The sequence below is a fragment of the Protomyctophum bolini genome (assembly GCF_963924005.1).
Source record: "Protomyctophum bolini genome assembly, chromosome: 7".
Classification (NCBI taxonomy): Eukaryota; Metazoa; Chordata; class Actinopteri; order Myctophiformes; family Myctophidae; genus Protomyctophum; species Protomyctophum bolini.
In genome coordinates this window covers 41,542,544-41,570,040 of record NC_137868.1, presented here as the reverse complement: position 1 = coordinate 41,570,040, position 27,497 = coordinate 41,542,544, and the positions used below count along the sequence as shown (strand labels likewise).

Below are 27,497 nucleotides of genomic sequence, written 5' to 3'. Positions count from 1 at the left end.
TCAATTTGATGTTTAACAATAAATTAACTCTTGAGAGCATAAAATGAAACCAAATGGACCCATACAGGTCCTTTTTATGCTCTCAAGAGTTAAATATCTCTAGGGGTCCATTTGGTTACCAACTCTCCATCATTTAGCTGGGGACCACCTGGAACCCCCTCAAGGACCACTGGTTGAAAACCACTCCCAATAGAAAGGATTGGGCACACTTCAAAGTTCATTTCATTAGGTTTATTGCATAAAAATCAAATGGCATCTTATGTACATAATTGATATAGAAAAACAAACATTAAGATACAATGGTATACCATACAGTATATTGTCAGGGCTGAAGGGAAAGAAAAATGTTTAAAAAGGCGACAGCTCTATTTAACTGTAATAATAATAATGACTCAGTGCTATACAGTGTTTGCAAACAGCTCTGCAGCTCTTTAGTAAACGTAAATACATGTTGAAAAACCAAGTGTATCCAATCCACAAAGATCATTTATCATCGGCATTAATTCGGTGTTCCAGTTCCAATTGTGTCTGCTCGTTTTATTTCATTACATCCAATTTCACCCGTTGATCGTCCTGTCTCACGATTGGATGAATTGGTACCCTGACATGATTGGATGAATTGGTACCCTGACATGAACATTTATTTTCCGTCTTATCGGGAATGAATGATTCGATTCATATCAGAATATAGTTATTCTGTAGCTAATTAACACTTAGTTTTTAAAACAAAATAATGTCACTTATCACCACCTTTAACATTGGGAAGTAACAACACATAACATGCAGGAGAGCACACGTGGCGTGTGGCAACGATCCATTATTGCAGTGATTCTCAACCTGTGGTCCGGGGGGCCCACTGTGGTGGGCAACGCGAGGATATCGACTATATACAGACCGCGGCCATCTTCCCCAATGGAGTTTGGAGGCACTCGTTTTCATTAAAGCAAACCTCCTGCTGCCTCCTGCGTTATGTGCAAATTCAGAACAGGTGGTGCGCCGGCCCGGGCTGTCGAGTGATATCCAACGAGCACTTCCAAACTCCCGACACTTCACCTGCTGCGAGGAATGTCTCGACAGAAGGTATAGCTCCTAACATGTCTATGGTGGACTTCTATCATGAAACAAACACTTGGCGGATAAAGAGACCAATTCAAGCTTTTCGTATACAGCTGCAATGTTGGCGAGTTTGACGTCGTTTAACTTTAATACAATCAGATAGGACTTTTCTGTCTGGATGTATAGTTTCCACCCTGCCACGGTCTGCATATGGTCAATTGCAAGTGGGCCCTCAAAATAACTGGCAAGACTGCTTTTTTTTGTATATGTTTAAAGCAGAACACCTAGAGTCGGGTTCTGCCTGACGTTTCTTCCTAAAAGGGGAGTTTTTCGTTACCATTGTCGCAATATTGCTTTGCTCTGGGTGGATCTTTGTTGGTTGTAAAGTGTCTTGAGACAACTTGTTGTGAGTTGACACTATAATAAAATTGAATTGAATTGAAAAAAAAACAATTGCACGATTGGCAGTGCCGCCGTGAATGCTTTCAGGATTTTGAAGTGGAGCCCCTGGTCCAGAAAAAGGTTGAGAACCACTACGCCGTTCGTTGCACATGGAATAATAATAATGAGTTCAGTCGTTCCCGTAAAAACTCAAGGACCCGTGGAGAGAGAACACCGTTTCTAGTACTGTACACGTTGGCATGTGTTCAAACGACCACGACGGAATGCTCCGGCTTTGTTCGAATGGCTCAGTGTGATTCTGTGGCAAGAAGAGTGCATATATACAGTACGCCTACACACATATATAACACTGTATCTATAGTCTAATTGGCATCTAGATTAGACTTTGCAGCACGACGGCGTCGCTCACCGAAAATACATTTTGAATCATATTATGTACATTCTCAGCGAGCGTCATCAATGCGGCCCAAAGTATAAACTACACTTTACATTTGGACAAAGCAAAACCTTTGTTATTATTGAATTGACATCGTTAACATAATAAAGCAGTAGGCTGGTAATGCGTATACATGTAGAAAAAAAAAGATTGGAAAACGAGTGGAAAAAACTAAAGGCGACATTGAGGCAAAGCGTAGGTCATAGGTCAAAGGTTATAACGACCATCCATCCATCCTTCGTTTACTTACAAAAACGGTTTGCTGTGCAGAGCAAGAGAAGAGAGATGAGACTGAAGCAACGCCTTCTGACGTGAACAATGCCTTATGACAGTGGTTCCCAAAGTGGGGGGGGGGGTCTCAAGGACCCTCAAGGACCCCCAGGGATCCTTGAGGGAGTTCCAGGGGGTCCCCAGCTAAATGATAGTTTGGTACCAAATGGACCCTTAAGCGTCTGTAACTCAAGAGTGTACAAAATGGACCCGATTTGTACACTCTCAGAGTTAAATTAACATTGATTTTACAATGTCAATTGGGGGTCCCAGAGATAGGAATGCCCTTCCACGGTGGTCCGTAGACTAATGCATGTCAAACTGGGGGGTCCTTGAAAGGGTTGAGAATAACTGCTACAGCCGTAACAAAATCTTCATATCTTTTCCAATTGGCGGTCCGCGAGCTAATTAGTGTCAATTTGGGGGTCCCTGACATGAAAAAGTTTGGGAACCACTGCCCTATGACATGATTAATCAGCCCTCTGGCCGTTAAACACAGTAACCCTACTATAGCGTCCCTATTTGGGGGACATTTTCAAAATAGCCGAGTGAAAAACAAAACGTGTCGAACCGAGCTTGTAGATCAGCTATGTTGGCCATTTGCCACACGTATAGGTCTAAACTGGTTTACTGTAAGTTAAAGGCCTTGGTGTGTTTAATTGTCATTGAGGGCACCTGACGTCTCAAGGCTCATACATAGTCTGGATTTCCGGTGGGTTAGGTGACCACCGAACTACAACATGACGCCACGAGCCGCGGTGAAGAGCAAACCACCGCTCCAGCCCTTCTCTCTGTTTTTAACTCACCACCGCTCAACGTTATTTCGCGGTGGTCGCGGTGGTCAGCTCACCACCGAAAATCCAGACTATGAATAGGCCTTTAGTCATGCATTTTATATAACCATGCTCTATGGACGCAAACATTGAGGACATTGACCATTTCACAAGAGTTAATAAATAGGCATGTCTCTCTCACACACACACACACACACACACACACACACACACACACACACACACACACACACACACACACACACACACACACACTCTAAATAAATATGCTGCTACGACAGTCGACAGGTGTACATGATCTTCCTGTGTAATGTATGGCATAGGCAGATCAGTCAACAACATTCTCATGGAAGCTCCCTTTTGGTCCCATGGCAAATCTATCCTTATGACGAGGGTCTTCAATAAAGGTCGACAAGAGACACACACTACAGGCCAGGGGTCCGAGGCCTGGAAACAGGTTGAAGACCCCTGGCTTGTGACATGACATAACTATACTAAGGCTGCACAATATAATATCGTTATCGAGGTATGAACATGCGCAATATCAGTATCGCCAAAAAAGGCTATACGGTATATCGCGATATAGATTGTCGATAATATCATCGGTATATATCGACGATAATATCGTCCTTCTAAAGCCAGCAACATCCGTCTGTTTTAGCCCAATAAACCACCACTCCTGTTTGTGTGTGTGTGTGTGTGGCCTCAGGTCCAGTGCGTTAGCGAACTCACCAACTTTGAATACGTTTTTTTGAATGGTTTTCAATGTTGCAACACTGAAAATATAATATTTGGCATAAATACAGAGATATGACATTTTGTCCATATCGTGCAGCCCGAATAAGTACTGTGAAAAGAGTTGAAGGGATATGGAGAGGCAGAACTATCAGGACTGATGATGAATTCCAATGGTCTTTTTGGGTGACAAATGAAAGGAAAACAAAACAACAGTGTTTTTGGGGGGGTGCAGGCTTTAGTTCCGACATACTATTGATCCGAAACCTCAATCCTAACCTAACCCTATAACCGCAAGCACGGGAGCAGCGCATGTCGGACCATCGCTTTTTCGCATCGCATCGCATGTCCCCCCCCGCTTCGGATCTTCGGTGTGTCGGAAAAGCGTGCGCACCCCGTTTTTGGGCCAGCACAAACTGCCAGAACATCTTCAACGCACCTGGTCATAGACCGTACAGGTACTCTCGTACGCGACTGGAAGGATTCTAACGACGGTCATTTGGTGTTTCGATGACTTTGCTGGGGCCGGAGCACGTCCATTCAAAATCTCACATTTTTCTCAATTTTCCATTTGCCAATTATTTTTTTTACTGAGGTTTTTGAGGTCCTTTTGCACCTTAACGCTATCGATGTTTTGTGTAAAGCACTTTCAATTGCCTCGCTTAAAAGTACTGTACAAAAACATCTGCCTTGCTGCCTTGTACAACACACTCAATCTGAGAATATAATCAAGGATCCCTACTCACAGTACATAAAGGCCAGATAAATAAGACAAATGGAACAACAACCCATAGTGGTGGTTGGAGTCTGCGTTAAGCCTAAACCACACCAGTTGCAACTCCTTGCAAACAAAACAGTTTTAAGGTCAAGCACACCAATGCAACTGCCATTGGGGATAATGGTTGCAAGTAGTTGCACGTTGCAAACGAGTTGCATGGTGAATCGTTGGTGGGATTTGGGCTTTAGAGGGCAGCATCCTTGATTACAAGCTCGCCAACGAATTCCTTTAAGTTACATCCTCTGAAGCAGGTCTTAATCAAACCATAACCAGGCTCTGCCTATCATCGTTAATGCTCGTCTCATCCTCTTCCCCCCCCCCCCCCCCCCAGAGGGCTACTAATGAACACGTCGTTCATTAACTACAGCCCTTTCTACCGCCAGCGCAGTTGGTGAAGCACTAGAAAACATCTCACATTGAACGTCCGCTTAAGACTACTCGGTAACCCGGGGTGCTTTTTTTTGCAGCGAGCGCTCACACCCAGCTCTACTACCGTCCCTGTCCCTCAGTGACGTCGAGTCACCGCTACGCCTCTCCTCGTCAAGGGTTCAGGATCCTTGCACCTGGAAGTGGGGCTCGGCTCCGCTCCACTCTCCTCCAGAGTTTTGCTCTCGCGCGCGGCAGCCGGGGGGGGGTTCCTCACACCACCTCGTCGTTCTCCAGGTTGTACTCCTCGTACAGGGCGTCCAGGATGGCCAGCTGGTTGTGCATGGCGGGCAGGTACAGCCCCAGGTCTCGGTGCATGCCGCTGACGAAGCCCTCCTTCAGCTGGTCGCCCGGCGTGGACACCAGGGCGGCGGCAAAGCCCTCGTAGGTCGGGGCGGCTCTCAGGGCCAGCTGTCAGAGAGAGAGAGGACACGATGGAGCCGTTAACCTCCGTCTACGACCACACTTTCATGCTCTTCATAAACGTTTCACTTTCACTACACTCCCGTTTCAGGTTTACCGTTTGAGGGGACGTAAATATATACCATACAGTACTGTACATACTGTAAAGACAACACCTGTTCTAGAATGCAAGGCCTTTGCAATGTTGTTTTCGTCGACTAAAACTATGACAAAAAATGTTCGTCGACTAACTTTTTTCCACGGACGAAAACTAAATGAAAACTAAGCTATGGTGACTAAGACTATGACTAAATATACTGTCGATTTTGTCAACAAATAAAAACCAGACAAAAATGTTAGGAAGGGACTAGTGGACAAGAAATCCAGTAGAAGTCATTTTACACTAGGTTGCATGCAGAAAATAGCCGATCTACAAGCTCACAACAAATCAGCCATTACGACGGCATTAAGGCCTGCCAAAATACATTTTAGTCGACTAAATCACCTGTAGATTTAGTCAACAGAAATCCTATGATATTTAGTCGACTAAAACTAGACTAAACTCTAAAACATTCCAGGTGACTAAAATGTGACTAAAACTAAATGAAAACATTTCAAGAGAATAAAACAAAAAAACAACACTGGGCCTTTGAGCACACCATAACAAACATGGAGCGCGTTATAAAAGAAGTGGAGCAGGTTGAAGAATACGTACGGCAAACACGCCTCGCACCACCCATCCATGGTACTGTCGAAGGGTCTTTCCATAAGCGTTATCTGGGCAGAAAGAACAAGGTGTGTGAGGTTAATGTGATTAAAAGAGAATAGAATCTGCACTCTCAGTCCTGTGTGATGAAACATTTTTGGTTTATAGGAGTGCAGGTTTGACACTTAAACCACTTGGCCTGGGGCGGGAGTCCCCGTTTTCGGGGCACGTAATTATAGGCGAAAAGTTTCAACATTATTCTTAATTTCTCAAATTAGACACAATAAGCGGGAGATCTCACAACGTTTCGTGAGATTATACAATCTCACAACATATTGTGAGCTTGTAGAATCGGGACGCATTCATTTATGATGAAAAACGAAGGAGTTTCTGCCTCGACAATGACGACAATGTAGAGAATATGCTTGCATGCGAGTGTGGATGAATGCGTCCATGACTCTACAATTTAGGCATTTAGCAGACGCTCTTAATACAGAGCGACTTACATTAAGCAAGAACAAAAAAAAGCATGGGAATACATCACATAAAAAGCTCTAGACACATAGTTTATACTCGCTCCCCAAAAGAATGTATTCCTTCCTTGTATTCACGCCTCAAAACAACCTGTTCATGCTACCAACACTGCCTGTACTACTGTTGATTTGAATGATTTCTGACCTTTATTCAAGTCTGTAATCACAATTTCTTTGTCTAAAAAGAGTTGGGGGGGGGGGGTGGGTGGGAGGGAGAGATGAGCAAGCTAACTGTATCTGTACATGTTTGTATTGTCTATTGTGTAACTGCACTGTATTTGTCAAATGAGATGCTGGGCTATCCTCTTAGTAACATTCTGACCAAATGTACTCACTGAGAGCACCCTGGATGTCTCTCTGTCCCATGTGCACCTCCGACAGGAACTCCTTGAGGAACTTGAGGCCTCTCCGGAGCCACAGCAGGGCCTCGGTGGCAGAGTTCCGCACCCGGGCCACGTTGCTCCGCACCTCGTGCAGCACCATGGACTGAAGCGTGGGGAAGTTCTCCGAGGAGGACACCAGCTTCTGGTGGATCTTCTACAGCCGCGTGAGCGTGACACAGTCGTCATGTAGGGGCACACACACACACACACACACACACACTTAATTTACAACATGAAGACCTGAGGTTGATTCGACAAATGTCTTCTAAATCAAATCATCATCAGTGGTGCTCAAAACTTTTTCATGTCAACAAACCCCCCCCAAACTATGTAATGTATTTGTTCACGGACCCCCATATAAATATATTTTGTTCCGGGTTAGGGTTATGGCAAAAAAATGGCAAAAGAAATTGCGATAATTGAATAACCAAATAATGCTTTTTAGCAATGATTGAGCTTTCCCGGTTATAAATGCGTACAAGGTTAGTTGTTTAAATTAAGTGTTGAATAGCTCTACAGCTAAACATCACATTTTCAGGTTGGGATACCAATCTCTCCATCCAGTCAGGAGAGAGAACGCATTCAGGATATTAAAACAAGTGAAATTGGAAGTGATGAAACAGGCAAAATGTTAAATTAACCTGAAAATGCATTCTTCTCTGCTCACTGTGCACTGAAAAGACAAAATCCTGTTTCTGAACAAACACTATAGCAATGATTACTATCCGAATATACGTAGCTCTTTTCTTTAACTCAAAGAAATCTCCTTACACGCCCTTTAATTGGGCTTTACTACATTACAATTGTAGACAGACATAGACAACTACATTAATTTGTCAAGCTTGGGAGAGAAGACAGTACTGTGTGTGGATAACTCTGGGCTGTAATGCAATGTTTTGTGAATACAATGTAAACGTGCCGTAAACGCAAATGTAAAAATGGTGTCTTATAAAACCCACGAGGGTTTTGGGCACTTTGTGTGCAGGAATGAATCAATCAATCATTAGCCAACACTTGGGTAAACAACGGAAATAAATAAATGAATCAATCAATCATTAGCCAACACTTGGTAAACATTCATATCAGTTTAAAATGAGGGCCTTTGTAGAAGACAAAACCATCGCCCCCCAGTGGAGATGTAAAGAACTGCTAGAAATGCTTCCTGGTGAGGATGGTTTCACAGCACAGAATCCATTAAAACTGGGAAAGCGTCCTGTGTCATTTTAGATTTTTTTTTGCGTTGGCCGTTCAAAAAATAGCAGATATGAAAAGCTCGCTCGAGCTTATGTGTACATTTGCTATTCTTGAAAATCTTTGGAAAATCTACAAAAAAAGAAAATCTAAAACTGCTGATTTAGAAGGCATTTGTAGAATCGGACTCCTAATGGTTTAACAGTGATTTATTTTTATTTAAGAAATGCAACTTATTTCAGACACACTTACCTTGATGTTTCCAACAAAATCCATTTTAACTGGCGCAAACACAGTGGAGCCCAGCTTGTCTGAAGAGAGAGAGTCCTTGGTCATTGGTCTGTGGTTTATGAATGCTCATCTCCCATTTGTCCTATTTTCAACTACCTTTGTAGTTTCCCCCACAAGGAAACTTAAAGCTGCTATAAGCAATAATAATATACTACTATATTACCTTTTTTGTTTTGTTTTTTGGTATTCAGACAGCCAGCAATAGGTAGAACGCTCCCAAAAAAAATTAGTCTCTGTGACACATCTAGGGGCCGCAATCTGCATTCAAAGATGTTCCTAGAAGCTTTGTCATTGGTAGAAAAAAGACCTGGTCGCAATGACTAACCAATCAAGAAGCAGACAGGCAAATCGATCAATGACAAAGCTTCTAGGAAAATCTTTTAATTGCAGATTGTGGCCCCTGTGTCAGAGAAAAGAAAATTGGGAGAGTTCTACACATTGCTGGCTGTCTGAAAAGAAAAAAACCCCCATTAAAATGGGTGAATAGGTGTAGATTTAAAAATGGGTATGTGGTAGGGGAAAAACAGTGGAAAGAAATGCAGCAAAGACACTGATATTTCCGATAAACGAGTTAAGACGTGAATAATGCAGCTCGACACTTTGGAAGCTTCCACGAAATATATTTCTTCCTTATATTCTTCCCTTCCCGCAAAATAATTATCAATTCAGTAATAATAAATATAATAATATATACACAACTCTTTAGCGAGTTTTGATCAATTTACAGTTATGTTGTGTGTGGCCTCAATACTGTCCATGTGTACATTCCCAGGGGGAAATCACAGGGCCCCAAGGCAATGAAGCCTAATTACATGACGCATATCACAAGGTCAACAAGTGATCGACGACCCCCCCCCCCACACACACACACACACAGACGGATGAACACGGTGAGGGAAAAGGGTGTCATTTCGATGCAGAGGGGAGTCAGTACAGTGGACACATGCAGATGTGAGAGAAAAGGGCATAATTTCGATGCAGAGGGGAGTCAGTGGAAACATGCAGATGTGAGAGAAAAGGGCGTAATTTCGATGCAGAGGGGAGTCAGTGGAAACATGCAGATGTGAGAGAAAAGGGCGTAATTTCGATGCAGAGGGGAGTCAGTACAGTGGACACATGCAGATGTGAGAGAAAAGGGCATCATTTCGATGCAGAGGGGAGTCAGTGGAAACATGCAGATGTGAGAGAAAAGGGCATCATTTCGATGCAGAGGGGAGTCAGTACAGCGGACACATGCAGATGTAAGAGAAAAGGGCATCATTTCGATGCAGAGGGGATCAGTACAGTGGACACATGCAGATGTGAGAGAAGAGGGCGTAATTTTGATGCAGAGGGGATCAGTACAGTGGACACATGCAGATGTAAGAGAAAAGGGCATCATTTCGATGCAGAGGGGAGTCAGTGGGACACATGCAGATGTGAGAGAAAAGGGCATCATTTCGATGCAGAGGGGATCAGTACAGTGGACACATGCAGATGTAAGAGAAAAGGGCATCATTTCGATGCAGAGGGGAGTCAGTACAGTGGACACATGCAGATGTAAGAGAAAAGGGCATCATTTCGATGCAGAGGGGAGTCAGTGGGACACATGCAGATGTAAGAGAAAAGGGCATCATTTCGATGCAGAGGGGAGTCAGTGGGACACATGCAGATGTAAGAGAAAAGGGCATCATTTCGATGCAGAGGGGAGTCAGTGGGACACATGCAGATGTAAGAGAAAAGGGCATCATTTCGATGCAGAGGGGAGTCAGTGGGACACATGCAGATGTGAGAGAAAAGGGCATCATTTCGATGCAGAGGGGAGTCAGTGGGACACATGCAGATGTAAGAGAAAAGGGCATCATTTCGATGCAGAGGGGAGTCAGTGGGACACATGCAGATGTAAGAGAAAAGGGCATCATTTCGATGCAGAGGGGAGTCAGTGGGACACATGCAGATGTAAGAGAAAAGGGCATCATTTCGATGCAGAGGGGAGTCAGTGGGACACATGCAGATGTGAGAGAAAAGGGCATCATTTCGATGCAGAGGGGAGTCAGTGGGACACATGCAGATGTGAGAGAAAAGGGCATCATTTCGATGCAGAGGGGAGTCAGTGGGACACATGCAGATGTGAGAGAAAAGGGCATCATTTCGATGCAGAGGGGATCAGTACAGTGGACACATGCAGATGTAAGAGAAAAGGGCATCATTTCGATGCAGAGGGGAGTCAGTACAGTGGACACATGCAGATGTGAGAGAAAAGGGCATCATTTCGATGCAGAGGGGAGTCAGTACAGTGGACACATGCAGATGGATGGCCGTGCAGGAATGGAAGACGTTAAATAAGGAGGACGAGACAGACTGTGGCCACGGCATGAAGCATAGAACTATAGGCCCGTCACAACCATTACATAAATCGCCTAATTGCAATTATTTGACTTAAATCACAATTACTGTTGCGTGATCGTCAATCGCGTCCACATTTTTCAAAAACAGAAATGGTTGATAGTGTTGTAAGCTTGTGGAATGAAAAATATATAAAAAAATGATTGTGTCACTGATTTCTTTGTAAATTTTAAGTTATCTGCCCTGTGCAATTTGTGATTACGAAGCCTAAAAGGCAAACAGAAATACACATTTTAACGTTCCAATGTTCAATGCAAAAAAAAACCCACAATTAAATCGTTAAATCGCAACGATTTGTGTGACAATTAATCGTTAACTTTGAAATTGTAATGGTGACGGCCCTACATTGAACATGCCAGCATGCTAGTAGCAGCCATACACAGTTGCAAGGATGACGGCTCCTTCATTAGTCTCGTTAGTTACAGCTTAGAAAGCTGTGGTTCTCGTCTGCAGTCCTCTGGGGTCAGACCTCTGTGGGTCAGCCACTGTGCAGACCTATAGTCCTCCGTTCCACCAAAGTGTTCACTGCATTATAGCCGGGGAGCCAGTCACCCAAATGCCGTACTTTTTATTTGTGTTTTTTTCCTATTCATTTGGTCATTAAAAGGTCCACAGACTGAGACGCCCCCTCTGCCGGAAACATTGAGAAAATAAGTTATGGCCATTTTTGTATACACCATACCATAGACAACGTATATAATGAAACATTATCCAAATTTCATTATGCTTTAAGTAGCATGTGACAATTGTGACATGTCAAACTAGGGGATTTTCATTATTCTGAATTCATTCCAAGCATTAGTTTTGCACGGAAAACACTCCTTGGCCTAAAAACGGCCATAGCCGTCATCACAAATGTGATGAGGTCAGTACATTTGGTTGGCTGAAAAAAATGTTGCCTTATATTGGTTGTCTATGGTGTGGTATACAAAAAATGGCCATTACTTTTTACTTTTTTTTTTATGTCTCCGGCAGAGCAGGCCTCTCATTCTGTGGACCATAATGACCAAAATTAATAGAAAAAAACACAAATAAAAAAGTACGCCATTACATCACAGGTTAAACACTATTCCTTGAGCTTTTGGGCCCCGCCCCTCGGCTATGTACACCGTGAGATGCAGATGAGAACCACGAGTATTAGTGGATGGAAAAATGACCGGATGCACAGATCATAATAAATCGTTGCTGTTAGCCGGAAACCTTGCACTGTATGTCCACAAGCCTTAACGCCTCAGGAAACGGAAAAAGAAAGAAGTGTTTGTTTCAGTAGTTGTTTTAGTCGCAAGCTCTCCCTAATAATAATAATAATAAAACCTCATTGGTTAAGAAGTAGTTATACAAAACCCACAGACACACTTTCAACCTGGCGTGGGTTAGGGGTACATGAGAAACAAAACGGTTTTCTCAAATAGAAATAAATATACTCTACAAGGCGGTGTTGAGTTTGTACATTGGGTATTTTTGACGGTGCGAAGTAGCATAAATTTGGGAATTCATGAAAAAGAAAGATGAAAAATGGAGATACAAGGTTTCTGACTGACAGCGACTGTATGCAGAATGAGAGAGAGAGAGGGCGGGCGGGCGGACAAAGACAAGAGAGACTGAAAGTGACTTGTAGCCTACCTAATACTGGTACTATTGCATAGCATGAGTCCAAAAACTCTTGTGTTGGGATACCATTGTCCTCGATGAGTCTTATATCACTAAATCTATGAAGAAAATAACAAAAGAATAAAGAAATGTAACACATCGCAACAATGTCATGGATTAGAGAATGGTCCAACCAGTTCATCTTTTCTTTTATTTGATCAAACCAAATGAATTAAAATAACAGGTTACACGTACAAAACCAAGCCATACAGACGATTCACACACAAAGTGATGCAGTCGACTTGCCCGTCAGTACCTGAGATTATTAGGCTACTATACTGGTGGCGACATTCTAAATCCCACACGGCTTGTGCTTATAATCACGCCCCCGCTTCTGTGGCCAACGCGGAAGTACCTCTCCCCCTACAACAGTGTTTTGGGGGCAGATAAAAGCATATTTTTTGAACGCGGGTCATTTCAAGCGATGAGGCCCCCATGAGGCCCACCGTCCGAGCGAGCGAGTTGCGTGCCGAACGTTGCGAAACTCGGACCGACTCGGCGCCGGTCCGAGTTTGCGACCCGATAGGCAGATAATGGTTAATCAATGTTCTGGGGGTGACGCGAGAGTGCTTGCTTGTGTATATTCCTGCACTATACCTGCATTGAGTGACCTTGGTACATAGAATTTGATCTATTGAAGATTCTGACCTTCAAATGTACATAATTTTTGTCTTGATTGTATTGCTGTATTGTTGTATTGTTCTTTCTGCTTTGGCAATGTAAACGTATGTTTTCTCATGCCAATAAAGCCCTTTGAATTTGAATTTGAATTTGCTTGCCCCGACTGCCACTCAAAAGCGGCTACTGGCCAATCACAGCGCGTCCTTGCACAAGCCTTGTAGGGTTTGGAATGACACGGTCTTAGAGCTGGACAGCGGGGATACACAGACCAGGACACACACAATCCTGTCCCACTGACTCACAAATATGATCTTATTTCATAGCTGCGCTTGTTAGGAGTTATAATAACACTGGACAGGAGAGTAGGATATAAGTTCACTAAAACTTAATAAAAGTATAACGTTTTTCTTTACCTTGCACTTTTAATACTGGTTTATAAAAACTACTAAAGCCTAATTAGTACTACTAATTAGTCAATTAGCTTTTTCTTGTCCATAACAGAACATTCAAGATAAATGAATAAATAGTTCAAAGAAAGAGCAAAAAGGGTATAACAAAGAAACTTTTACAAACCCAAAATGTCAGAAGAGGGCATCTCTGTAACGTAATGTGATCAAGAGAAAACAAACTAATATAAAAAACACTCATCGTAACATCTTCAAATCCTCAGATTGTTATTATATAAATAATAATTTATAGTTGTTCATTTATATAGTCATTCAGCCTTGTGCAAAGTGGCTACTTTCTGACAAACACTGGTGGTGACGACTGACCTCATATGACCTTCATATGCACTGCACCTTTAGGCCAGACTACAGCAGGGGTTCCCAAACCTTTTCATGTCAAGGACCCCCAAATTGACACCAATTAGCCCACGGACCCCCATTTGAAAACATAATGCCAGGGACCCCCATAAGAGAAGATCTTTTACGGCTATGGCAGTGATTTTCAACCATTTTCATTTCAAGGACCCCCCCAGGTTTGACCTGAATTAGGCTATACCGTCCCCTATTTAATGGCATTTCTATCTCTGGGAATCAAAGTTAATTTAACTCTCTTACACTCTCTGAGTTACAGACCCATAATGGTCCATTTGGTTCATAACTATCATTTAGCTGGGGACCCCCTGGAACTCCCTCAAGGACCCCTGGGGGTCGCCGGACCCCACTTTGGGATAATATGGAAGCTCTCCCTCTGCTATGTAGCTTCCAGGTGAGGAAAGGAAATCTACGGGTTGAAACAAGCTTATTTAGTCAGCCAGTTCCATGTTTAAGACCTTCCGAATGAAAGTCTTCCATTTGGTTTTCCGGCAGGCTTACTCTGAAGCAGGAAAATCTTTAAATCTGTTTATTTCGTCAGCTAGTTCCACGTTCTATTTTCCTGCTTCAGAGTAAGTCTGCCGGAAAACCAAATGGAAGACTTCCGGAAGGTCTTAAAAACATGGAACTAGCTGACGAAATAAAACAGATTTAAACGCTTTATTACAACCCTGCAGTTTGGTTTTCTTGCCCCGCTAGAAAATTAAACATCAGGTTGGTTCTCCCGACCTTTACTTTTTGGATACGATGTGCGGAGGGGGGGGGGGTAAGAATTGTGCACCGCGGCAAATATTTGCCGGTGTCGCCCTGTGCGGGTAGCCGGATGAGTGAGACCTCATCCCGGGGATGCATAGCGAAGGGAGAGGTTCCCTATGGAGCTAAATTCACATGAGATCTGTTACAAACCAGGGGTGGACACCGCATTGATATTCATCCTGTTCCATATTATTAATGGCAAAACACTGGCCTATAAAAGCTGTCATTTTTTTTCCCTTTTATGAGATACATTTGTGGATTTGTGGGTCTAGATTTACGTGTCTAGTTTAGCGTCTACTCCATGTATTAAATTCCATTTAATTCAAATGCTGCGTACAGTATGTTTGAGAGAAGTTATTACATAAAAAAAAACATAATTATGTTTATTTCAAATCCATATTGAAACATTTAACATCTACTGCAATTAAATAATGGTGCAACAGATCGGCAATTGAAAGTTTGGTAGTGGCCCTGAAAAATAAAAAAAATCAATCATAACTATTGGTCAACCCCTAGTACGAACGCAATTGATTCTGATTAGTATTAACCACTTAAACCCTAAATAGAGGGTATGCGAGTGACATCATCATCATTATCATACCCGGACGTTATGCGGGAATGCCTACCGTGTGGCAAAAGACTACTTCCTGGCCTTGACAGCCCATATACATCCAAACAGAAAAGTCCTATCCGATTGCAATTAACGACGTTAAACTCACGTTGCCACTCATTTTATGCATGCGCATACCCTCCATACTCATAGAATACTAATACCTAGGTGACCGGGGGCCACTCTTTTTGTCCCCTCCACAAAAGGAAATCTCTTATATTGATGCGTTGTGAGCTTTTAGATCATTTTTCCCATCTCCCCTATAATAGGGGATGCTAGGGTTCAAGTGGTTAAAAAAGGTTCCCTGTACATTTATCAGACTTCAGACGGGGGGTTTTTTTTTCGAGAAAAAAAAAAAACGTGTCCAAGTCTGCCAAGGGGCCTTATTATTATAACCGTCTACAGTTGAAATGTCCCAGCCGGCGCCATTTTGTTTCTAAAGCACCCCAGTAAAAAAAAACGTGTCCTAAAGGATGTGACTCTCCTGAGGCGTGCTGCCGTACCTGTGGCTCATCGTGCTGAAGAAGGTCTCCACATGCTCCTCCTCCTCCTCCTGCTGCACTGCATCCTGGGAAGGAAGCTCTTCTTCACCTCCTCCTCGTTGGACCTCCTCCTCGTCTCTGGAATCACCGGCAGGGACGCCGCCGTCTTCCTGAGAGGCGGGCGGCGGCGGGCTCCCTGGCTCTTTGTGGCATTCGTCCTCCTCCTGGCTTTGGTCTGCCGTGCGCATCTGATCTTCCTTCCGGAGAACTATGCTGGTGATGACAACATCACCGGCACAGATCTCCTCTTCCTCGCCCGCTGCTTGGTCTGTGCGTTCGGTCCCAGGGCTGTTCTGGGCGACGTGGGGAGGAGCGGGTTCAGCTACCTCCTCTGGGATGGAGCTGGAGACACCGAGGGTACTGGGGTCTGGATGGTACACACACACACGGACACGGACACACACACACACACGGACACACACACGGACACGGACACACACACACACACACACACGGGGGGGGGAGACACACACACACGGACACACAGAGAGGGAAATACTGAAATAGTGCTTACATTATTTCGTTTTCATGTCGTCCTACAGTAGGTTAGAACCAGCATTATTGAGAGACAGTTAAAAACTCCCATAGACTCTCTCACTGTAAACAAAGACATTTGTTTACAGTGGCGCCATATTGACACCCGTCATGGAGCGTTCCAAACAACACACTACTGTACAATTGCGTTGTTTCAATGTTTCTGGTTTGAACCAGATACATATTATTAAAACACCATTAACTATCTGGCTATATCATTTTGGCTACATGTTTATCATCAGCCTCACACTGCGTAGATAATATTAGTCTGGAACTTTGCTGTGGAAGATTTATTTCCAAGGTTACAAACGGAGTCCAAAATCACAGCAAAATAAAAGGCTTTGAATAGTGGGCTCCGACTGGTCACCCACAAGAATGGGGTGAGCGAAATGTAATTCTAACTGAGGAGTGCCAGACCAATCTCCCCAGGCAGATTCATCTGGTTCGTTCACTATGCAAAAAATGCCTGGCACGACATCTATGGCCAATTATTCAAATGCAATTATAACGTTATCGCAAAACAAGACAGACGGGGTGTAATTATGGTCTACTCTAAATACTTCCCTGTGCGACCTGTACATGTTTAAGTACAGCAAGTTACTAGTGGGCTGTGAGCGTTTGAGAGAGCGATGAAATGCTAATGTGCGCTTAGCAGGGTGATACATACGTAGAAAGAACAGTCTGCTATTTCTAGGTGGCTATAGTCCCTTCGTTCCCACACAACAAGAACTATATCTGCTAGACAGTTACGTCATTTTCTCTCACCCACACACACACACACACACACACAGGGGAATATGCCCCTGAGCTTCTATATCTAGAAGCTCTCCATTATGACATGGCCAGGGATTCAAATCTTCCTCAGGCCACAAAGCAGCATTGTGCTGGCTTCCTGTTTATGGCACAGTACTGTACGTTACACAGCGACTCAGCACTTTTTGGAATCCCCCTAAAAAAACCCCACAGACATTGTTTTTCTACTGTGCTGTATACGGATGCAAAGTGAATTGGATTATCATCGTGTCGACTACTTACTTAAGCCCTAATATGTTGTATACGTTACTGTACGTTGTTACGTTGCATTTGAGCGTAATTCCGGTGTTTTAAAATGAGTTGAAACTCAACGGATTGGGCAGGGAAATGTGTGCCTTTCTCCCCCACGGCTGCCTATTTTGTTGCCCTGCATTCACGTTCGCTTGATTAAATGAATGCCGAGGGTAATGCAATAATGCAACTGGGCATCCATCATTGTCCACCCTCCAAAATACATTAATCTATCCACATCATTTCAAACGCTGTGTACACACACACACACACACACGCGCGCACGCACGCACACGTGCGCGTCAGGTCTCATTTGTGTCCGGGTTGTTCCCTGAAGTAAAGTGTAATTTTCCCTTTGTGGAATGCAGTAATGGTCTCTCCAGTCCGGTTCAAACAGCCTCAAGCAGCAGAAATGGAAGCTGAAGGCTGACCTGTCGTTGGAGACAGCTGGTGTTTCTGTGGGGGTGTTGCTGCAGTGTTGGTTGGTCCGTCCGGTACGTCTGGAGCCTCGACGCCAGAGGAGGAGTCCAGGCTCTGGCTGTCGGGCGCTGTGGAGGACGAGGATCCCCCCGAGGTCTCGCCCGATTCTCTCCGTCTGAAAATAAAAGTTGAAGTCAAATTGGGCATTTGAGCCACGGACCACCATGTGATAGAGATTTATCATGGTCAAAACTATAGGGATGTCGACGGGTAACCGGCTAGCCGACCGTTAAGAAATATCTGAGTGTGCTTATCAGTTTTACGGTTAATTAGCATAAATACTACTGTAGACGCGCAGATGCATGCATGCAGATGCGATGCGTTGTTTATTGATGATTAAGCCTACAACAATTTATTTATATTGTTAAATGTTGCTTTTTTGTTGGTCTTTTAAAAAGGAGCATAATTATGTAGCCTATACATGCATATTACATTTGGGGTAGCCTATTAAAAAGAAATAAGAAAAAAAATCAACAACCGTTAATTAACCGGATAATACCATCGGCTACCCGGCTGGCAAATTAAACGTTACCGACATCCCTAGTCAGAACCAAAACATTGAATATTTAGTTCGACGTTTAAAAATAAATTGAACTCTTGAGAGAGTAAAATGAAACCATACGGGTGCAATTGGTTTCATCTTATGCTCTCGAGAGTTAAAGGGTCCATTTAGTTAGCAACTCTCGATTATTTCACTGGGGACCACCTGGAATCCCTTCAGGGACCACCGGTGGTCCCCGAGCCCACTGGTTGGAAACCACAGTTCTAGACAGCTGTGAGTGTGGTGTGACTTTTTTTTTGGGTGCAGCTCCTAGCAGTGGAGCACACTCACTGCCCCGAGAACGTAGCCTAAGCAATGCTATACGTTTGCTACATTATATGAACTACTAGAACCCAAGTATGCCTAGCCCGGGGGGGGGGGGGGGGGGGGGGACGACATTCGCCAGCAATAGCCGATGCACAAGCTCAAAACATGTCTCGTTTTGAGCTTGTGGATGGGCTATTTGTGGGCGAAGAGACCTGGTATAGAGTATAGACAAAAAAAAGAAAAAAGAAAAGAAAACGATTCGAGTACAGCCGTAATTAAGTGGTTAACTCTAAATGGCTATGTATCTACATTCACAGAACATGCATTAGCGTCAGTTGTCATTATTCAGAATAGACCACGTTCCATTAAGCCTGTTACATGAGCTGGCACAGCTGCCTAAATATTAACGTGCACTGAAGCATTGTCTGGTCCATGAGCAAAGACAGTTCCACTTTAACCACTTACGCCGTATATACACTGTGTGACAAATACGTATATAAAAGTCTTGTGACAAATACCAAATAATATCCAATCAGCTCACAAAGCGTCGCATTGTGATGGGTAGTGAGCTCGTATAGTCGTAGATGAGCCATTTTCAAATCACTTTTGGCAATTTTCTCCTATAATGACGAAATGGTTAATTCCTTAAATCATGAAACATTCGGGTAGATATCCGACTCCCTTTGTCAGTGTGTTGGGGGTGAGGCGAGGAACACTGGTCCATATTGTTGTTGCCATCAGAAATGTGTGAGCCTGCCTGAGGCAGCAGGGTGCAACAACAGAGTAGCATTATATAGACCATGAAGCAACCTACTTTTCTCCAATGTTCTGCTTCAAATGATTGACAGGCTTGATCTGTGGAGGAGAACAAGCAAGACGTCAACGATATTAGTGTAGGAACGACCAGATTGAGTGGTTACAGTTTAGTTCAGTAATGTTTCGGCGTGTAGCCTTCATCAAGCGTTGTAAAACTTACAACGCTTTACGAAGGCTACACGCCGAAACGTGTCGGGAGTCGTACGTGCCTCCTTGATTTACAGTTTAGTTCGGTCAGGAACAGGAACACGGTTCACCATGTACTGCAACACATGGAAATACTAGCAGTAAACACCACCAGCGCAATAGAGTATATGATCATAGAAGAGACCATTCTTGGTGCAAGACCTTTAAAGCAATAAAGAACTACAGAGTGCTCGTTAATCAAGCTAAGTAGCCCCTGAGCCATGTGCCCCATAGTTGCAGCTGCAGTCTGTCTCCTGTTCCCATAGCGCGAGGCAGCTTGATGTACAAGTACACCCCCTGGTCATGATGATAGCTAGGCTTGTCACATGGTCTTATTATCCCTGGTCCAACCGTTGATGCGGAGTCCCAAGCAGGGAGGCACTGACACTGGGTACCATTTGTTTGTATTGGTTTGACTCCGCCTGGGATTGAACCCCGACCTCCCCAGTCTCAGGACGGACACTCGTCTCTAACCACAAGGCCACTGAGCTCGTTAACCAAGTTAACCGTGGCTCAAAATATGTCAACAAGACAGGTAAGTTGGTAACATTTAGCCGTTCGCACCAAAATATTAGTAAAGTTTCCATTTCTTTTTAAGATATAGTGATGTAACTGCATAGTGTATATACACACACATGTCGGTGTGCTACTGTATACATATGGTAATGCTATGAAGTTAAGGCATTGCTGTGGAAGGAGAGTGCGCACCTGAATCAATCAACGGGCACGTCACACACCTTGCATAATCATATAATAATAGACTGTTTTCTTTAACATAAGCAATTACTTTTTTTTTGTCAATGCATTTTTATTAAGTAGTTGTGTAATGAGCGGTATGATTAACATTGAGAAATAAAGCCCTTGGCGTCACGTCTATCTGGGATTACTTCTCGACAAAGACCTTCTCACCATTAATTATCCCTTCCATAGAGTTCAAATGGCCCACCAGAGGACTTCAGGGAACCGATTCATGTCTACGTGAGTGATGGGACTCTCTGATGTATTTTGGGTCGTCCATTGTTGCCACTCTCTCTCTTTACACCACTCCGGGTTGAGAGTCCACGCTGGGTTTGTGTCTAAACGGAAGTGCTGGAATTTGGCGGAAGCGGAAAAGAATTCCGGGGGAAGTTCAAACGCTGGAAGCCCCGCTGTCCGGCTAGACACTCACTGCCTTTTAGGTCGCGACCAGGCTTTTCTCTTCCGCAGATGAGACGAGTAAGGCTGGGAGTAGATCAGTATTTTATATTTAAATGGGATGCCTTGTTGTGAGAATGGGCTGTGATTGCTGCATGGCTGATTAGCAACGCGGATTCGATCCGCAGGCTGTCAACTGATCACAGCTGGGGCATATCATATGACTTCTGTGTCCTGCATTAACAACATGATCACATGAGCCAAAAGATAACATCACAATAGCTATGGACCAAACAATTATATTCAAATCTTCTCTTATCTCGCTCCATTCACCTTTCACACTATAGTAGCACTTGTAGGGAACATTATGCTTAGTAGGAAATAAATGGATAAGGCATTAAGGGCAAGGTCATCTTGGCCAGTTATTTCCCCTTTCACTGAAAAGAGGAATATCTGTAATATCTCAATACTGGATTTTTCCACACTGTTCAAGGACACCATTAAGTGACACACAGGGATAATATACGATTAAAATATAAAAAGACCCAGCAGAGCAGTGGATTTTTTTGGTCAGCACTACTGCAGTGCATCCACAGAGAGAGAGGAGGTAAATAAAAAGGAACATACTTTCTGTGGCTTGATTGCTGCCACGGGAGGCGAGCCGGGGGGGCTCTGCTTTATGGTCGAAGTGTTGAAAGTGCGGTTGGCGATCTGCATGCACTCCTCCAGGGTCCTCAGGAACGTGGTGCACGTGGATTTCACCATGTTTCCACTGTCCACATCCGCCTGAAAGAAAAATGTATGACCTATATGAATATTAACACATTTTGACCTGGGAACGATTTTGCAAATGTCTTCTAAATCCTGACTGTTATCTTGAAAAAGCAGTTTTTCTACTGTTTTTTGCCTGATGGACGGGAAAGGAAGTACTGGTTGGAATAACATGTTCCTTCCACGTGCTACGTCCAACCAGGGAAACTTCCCCCCGGTCAGGTGAAAAGAAGCGGCTTGGAGTGGACTCCTCATGCATTGAAGGAAGCATGAGGTAAATTTGTTTCCAAATCGTGGGATAAAAATTGGTGGGCATTGCTAATGTTTTATAATGTCAATTCGTAGCCTGGGCTCCAGCCTGATTTGCTGCGTTCTGCGGATCTGAAAATGTCACTTCGCAACTCAGTCTGGACAGTTTATTCTCCACAGGTAGGCGGGACATATGAAGGTTGACATGGAACCGTGGCTTCAGATTGGTCTGTGGTGCGGGTTGAGAAAAAACACCAGTTTGACGTACCAATGCGCACTGCGCAGCCACTGCTGTTGTCCTGCAACGTCCCCTTATCATTCACTAAACTCACCCCACACAGCCACTGCTGTTGTCCTGCAACGTCCCCTTATCATTCACTAAACTCACCCCACACAGATACTGCTGTTGTCCTGCAACATCCCCTTATCATTCACTAAACTCACCCCACACAGCTACTGCTGTTGTCCTGCAACGTCCCCTTATCATTCACTAAACTCACCCCACACAGCTACTGCTGTTGTCCTGCAACGTCCCCTTATCATTCACTAAACTCACCCCACACAGCCACTGCTGTTGTCCTGCAACGTCCCCTTATCATTCACTAAACTCACCCCACACAGCTACTGCTGTTGTCCTGCAACGTCCCCTTACCATTCACTAAACTCACCCCACACAGCTACTGCTGTTGTCCTGCGACGTCCCCTTATCATTCACTAAACTCACCCCACACAGCTACTGCTGTTGTCCTGCAATGTCCCCTTATCGTTCACTAAACTCACCCCACACAGCTACTGCTGTTGTCCTGCAACGTCCCCTTATCATTCACTAAACTCACCCCACACCACACAGCCGCCATTTTTTTTTGTACTACTGAATCTGACAGTGTACTACTGAATCGTTTACTTTTTACCGTAGGTTTTTTACTCTCAAGTCTTGAACGGCGCTATTTTTGGCAACAGTGAGAAGCCTGGACAGAGTGGCGCTGGCTGATGACGTATATCAGCAACAACGTGACTACGTACAGTAACAGTTGACGTTATGAAAATGCGAGTCAAGCAGCCTCTGTCCAGACTGAGTAGCGCAGTGACAGTTCAGAATCACGGAACGCAGCGATTCAGGCTGAAACCCAGGCTAGTCAATTCGACCAAAGCAGTGCGCACTGCTTTGGTTCGTGGTGCTGGAACACTGGCAGGATTAACTGGTGCCAGTGGTGCGGTATCATTATTTCATGTTTGACAACATTCAAGTAGAAGGCGTGAGAAGGTCAAATAATGGGTTTCCTCTGCAATATTTCATGGGCGTCAACCTGTCCAAAGTCAGTTAAACATGACATCTTGACAATGACCGCATTGACCAGTTATAAACACAAACAGCATTATGATAATACACACACATATAATAAGTCAGTTGACAGCCCTACTACTACTAACCAACACAAAACATTCATCCTAGATATCTCTGGCCTTGTGTCGGGTATAAATAGACAGTAGACAGCGACAGGATGCCAGTCACTGCAGCGTGCAAGTAAACCTGCTGACGTCAAGCAGGTCTGACCTGAAAGTCAACTGGTTTTTAAAAATGCATCGACGACACTAAAACGGTTTGCTGGTTTGACTGACTGGAAGAATAAAAAGCCATCTGTCACGCGACAGCACTTTTTAACAATTTGACGAGTCACTGTTTGCAGTTTAAACCGGTGAACCCTGCCCCTGTACTGCAGCTGACCGTGTCAATGAAATGATTTGACGCTGATTTCAAAAGGTCAAACCCTGCGCGACTGCTGCGCCTCACCTCTGCGGACTCCTCCAGCTCATCGCTGTCCTTGATCCTGTTTACTTGTTGGAGGAGAAGGTCACAGTACAATCTCAGTTCAGACATCTTGGTTTTCAGTGCGTCAGTGTTCTCCTGGATCTCTGGGGGGGGGCAAAGAACAGGAGGAATGAGTTACAAACAAACAAAGCATTAGCAAATAAATAAGCCTTTTTACATCAGGAAGTGATTCATAGTTATCAAAGAGATGAATAAAACCGCACACAATGCAACATGAGCTCAACAGTGTTACGACGTGAATTAAGACAAAGCCAGAAATGTTTTATTTTGTTTTTGAGTGGTGCAACCACTGCAAGGAACAGACATGTCCGTGTTCACCTATGTGAACTGCAGAGAGAGAGAGGTGGGGGGGGGGGGGTTGCACCACTCAGTTCACACGGGTGTGATTTTACTATGAAGTGCTAAAATGTAATCAGCTGTGTAAAAAGCCGAAACCGTCATTGTTATGTGATCGGTATCCAAAGCTATCGTGTTACCTTTCTCCCTCTTTGTGCGGTTGTCAGTGAGGCAGGCCTTGGCTGTTCCCAGAGCCACCAGCCATTTTTGCCTCTCTGCCGCATTGATAGCTCGCAGGTAGAAGTACTGCTCCCCTGGGATGGTCAAGTCCACTCGCGTGAAGTCCGATGAATTAACTATAGAAAGGACAGACAACAGGAGAGGTATAGACCAGAGGTTTTCAACAGGTGGTCCGTGGACCACTGGTGGTCGGTGAAGGTATTGTATGTGGTCCCTGACCCTGAACATGCAAAGTTGCGAAACAGAGTGCACTAAATGACCTGGTGATGTATGATGACACGTCAATGTTACACGAAAAAAGTACAAAAACATGCACATCCAACCAAAGGGCCTTTATTTGCACAAATAGGTGACTGTAACTGACACGTCAATGTTGTCATTTACTGGAAAGTTGGATGTCAAGAACTTCCACAGGTGTACGGGAAAGTTTACGCCCCACACACTGTACGGGATTGACTGGTTGAGTTGAGTCACCTTTATTAGGAAATGTGCCCATGTAACCAAAATAATAATACATAATGGCTGTTAAGGGCAACACAACAGTGGTCCCCAGGTTGATTGTCCCTGATTCATAATCAGTTGAAAATCCCTGGTATAGACAATAAGAAGAAGGAACCCCCTAATTGTTATACACTGTAGCATTTTAAACATAATTTTGCTCAAACTGCTGTAAAGCAGCAGTATTGTATTGGCAACTGGCACGTAATGGTTACCATGCAGTATACTTGACTATTGAACATGCATGATGTTTTAGACTTATTTTTTTTACGAGAGGAAGACTTAGTTTTAACCCAATTAAGACCAGGAATTAAGACCAGGAATTTTTGAAAATTGTTGAAAGAGTTAAATAGGCCTCAGGTCTTAATTGGGTAACATATTTTATTTCATTTTATTTAATCAGGGAAGACCATTGAAAGCATGCTCTCTTTTGCAAGGATGCCCGAGTACAATATGATCACAACGTACAACAACAACAAAACACAATTTTACATAAGGTGAATATAGTGAGAAATATTGAAAAAAATCATCATAATGCTACACTCATGCTAATACACAAATAGGTGCAGTTGCTATGTGTTGCATCCTCCAGTAGTGCCTTAAAAGAGACCAGTTAGTCCAGGTTCAGATTTTCTTCTATTTGTCTGGGGCGTAGAAGATGAAAGCAGTCTTACGTGTAATGTATGTCTGACTGTGTGAGCACGTCCTGTGTTTTTTTCGAATTAAAAAGCCAAGATAAATACAACAGAAGCTTGCCACACAACACAAGGGCCTTATAAATAAATAAATGTTGTTCTCTACGAGTGGCGAGAGAAGGCCAGCCCAGTTTTTCATATAAAATACAGTGACGACGAGCTATAAACAACCTGCCCAAGGAACTCTGAGTCTCTGACCAACCTTGAATTTCACAGACTGAAATCTTAATGCTGCCCTTGCATCCTTTCCACGCGTCCTCCTGGGAGTCATAGTAGGACAGGGTGCCTCCGTCCAGGACGAACCAGCGAGGCTGCCAACCTGAGAGACAGTCATGGATGGGGTTTATATATATATATTATATATCTGTTTCTATAGCACGTTGGTGTCACATTCCATACACAAACCCCACGTGCTTCACATTACATGACAACAAACAAACATCCATCCATTAGAACGGTCCATTAAATTAAAATCTATTACCCCCCACCCACCCACCCACCCACACAAAGTAGTATACTGCATTTATAAACTCCATTAATACACACATTCACATGACACAGTATTTGTGACACCCCCTCCCCCCACACAGGCAGACACGACAGACAGCCCACACACCAGAACACTTGGTTTGCTTCAGAGCACCAAACAAACATGTATTGATGATATATATAAAGATGTACAGTAAGCATTACTGCGTTAGGGTTAACAACAACCCAATTAAGTAACTTTGGATTATCTCCTTGGCTATGGCTGACAGGTGGTGGTACAAAACAGCTAATGCTATATGAAGTATGATTCACAAAGGTTATAATAACGTTTGACTGTGAACAACTAGCATTTAACAACTTTATACATGACAGCACGGAATGCAGAGACGGAGACTTTTAATCATTTATAAGCTCTTATATTTGAAGTAACGCTTATCTCACCAGCCACCGTTAGCTATAGATAGCCTAGCTTATATGCTGCTGTGATTACAAACTCAACACAATGATGATCTACACACACACACACCATAGCAAAAAATAAAAACGTACCACTTATGTAATTAGTCCACTTATAGAGAATCCCCTCCATGGTGTATATGAGTTTATGCGCTGCCGTGGTTCATTACTTGTTGTGTGTGTTGTTTTCTCTCATAAAGCAGATCAGATGGACAGCTGATCAGAGGCGCACAGCCGCACACACACTCACTCCATCGGTCTGGTATATCCAAGTAAAAAAGCCTGTGTATTTACGGTGGAACGTTGCCGTCTTTACATCTCGCCCACGATTCTACGAAGGTAAAAGTGCGTAAAAGTCGTTGGTGAATCGACCTCCATCACGAGAGGATCACACGATCCTCCCACTTGTCATGTCATGGGCGGTGTTGCCAGATTTACGAAAACAAGCCCGAAAGAATTAAGCGACTATTATAGGCTGATTGATTTGATTGAATACTTTAACAGTTTGCAGAAAAAAAGCACAGGAAAGGTATGTACAGTTCAATAAAAATGTCTGCTTGTATTGAGACTACGATGCGCTGTGAGCTTGTAGATTTAATATTACAAAATAAATAGAAATTAAGTAATTTTGAAATATTTTTTATAACATTTTAACAACACAAATATTGTATTGATTGGGGATCACTCCCTGACAATTCAATTCAATTCAATTCACTAAGTATTTTGCAGTTCGGTAGTCGAGTGTATGGCGGCTGGGATGAGGATGACTCTGGATGAGGATCAGCATATCCAAATCTGAGGCCATAGTTCTCAGCAGGAATCCGATGGGTTGTGCAGTCCAAGTAGGGAATGAAACATTACCCCAGCTGGTGAAGGAGTTTAAGTGTCTCTGCGTCTTGTTCACGAGTGAGGGGACTCAGGGGAGGGACGGGGAAGGAGATCAGCCGGAGAATAGGAGCGGCAGGGGCCGTATTGCAGTCGCTGTACCGCACTGTGGTGATGAAAAGAGAGCTGAATCAGAAGGCAAAGCAATCTTCTTTCCTACTCTCACTCACCTATATGGTTATGAAGTGTGGGTCCTCATGAGTCATGACCGAAAGAATAAGGTTGCGAATACTAGCGGCCAAATTGAGTTTTCTCTGACGGGTGGCTGGCATCTCCCTTTTAGATAGGGTGAGAACTGAAGTTCAGTCGTGCGCGAGAGA

At 43.7% G+C, this 27,497-nt stretch overlaps 1 protein-coding gene across 2 annotated transcripts; it reads right to left on the bottom strand.

Annotated features, from left to right (window-relative positions):
* Positions 1-347: 347 nt before the first annotated feature.
* Positions 348-26,546, bottom strand: plekha8 (pleckstrin homology domain containing, family A (phosphoinositide binding specific) member 8). Of its 2 annotated transcripts, XR_013964356.1 has the most exons (14): positions 26,386-26,546; positions 25,550-25,666; positions 24,115-24,270; positions 23,600-23,721; positions 21,415-21,573; positions 19,466-19,506; positions 17,795-17,958; positions 15,747-16,152; positions 12,412-12,497; positions 8,365-8,423; positions 6,874-7,075; positions 6,015-6,076; positions 4,811-5,308; positions 348-4,777 (listed from the first exon to the last, which is right to left on the bottom strand). XR_013964356.1 is itself a non-coding variant. In XM_080767912.1 (13 exons), the coding sequence occupies exons 1-13, from the start codon at positions 26,423-26,425 to the stop codon at positions 5,111-5,113; spliced, it is 1,812 nt and encodes a 603-aa protein (XP_080624038.1). In that variant the 5' UTR covers positions 26,426-26,546; the 3' UTR covers positions 348-5,110. The 2 variants fall into 2 exon arrangements, 1 of the variants encoding a protein (XP_080624038.1); XM_080767912.1 differs by having other exon boundaries at positions 348-5,308.
* Positions 26,547-27,497: the final 951 nt, after the last annotated feature.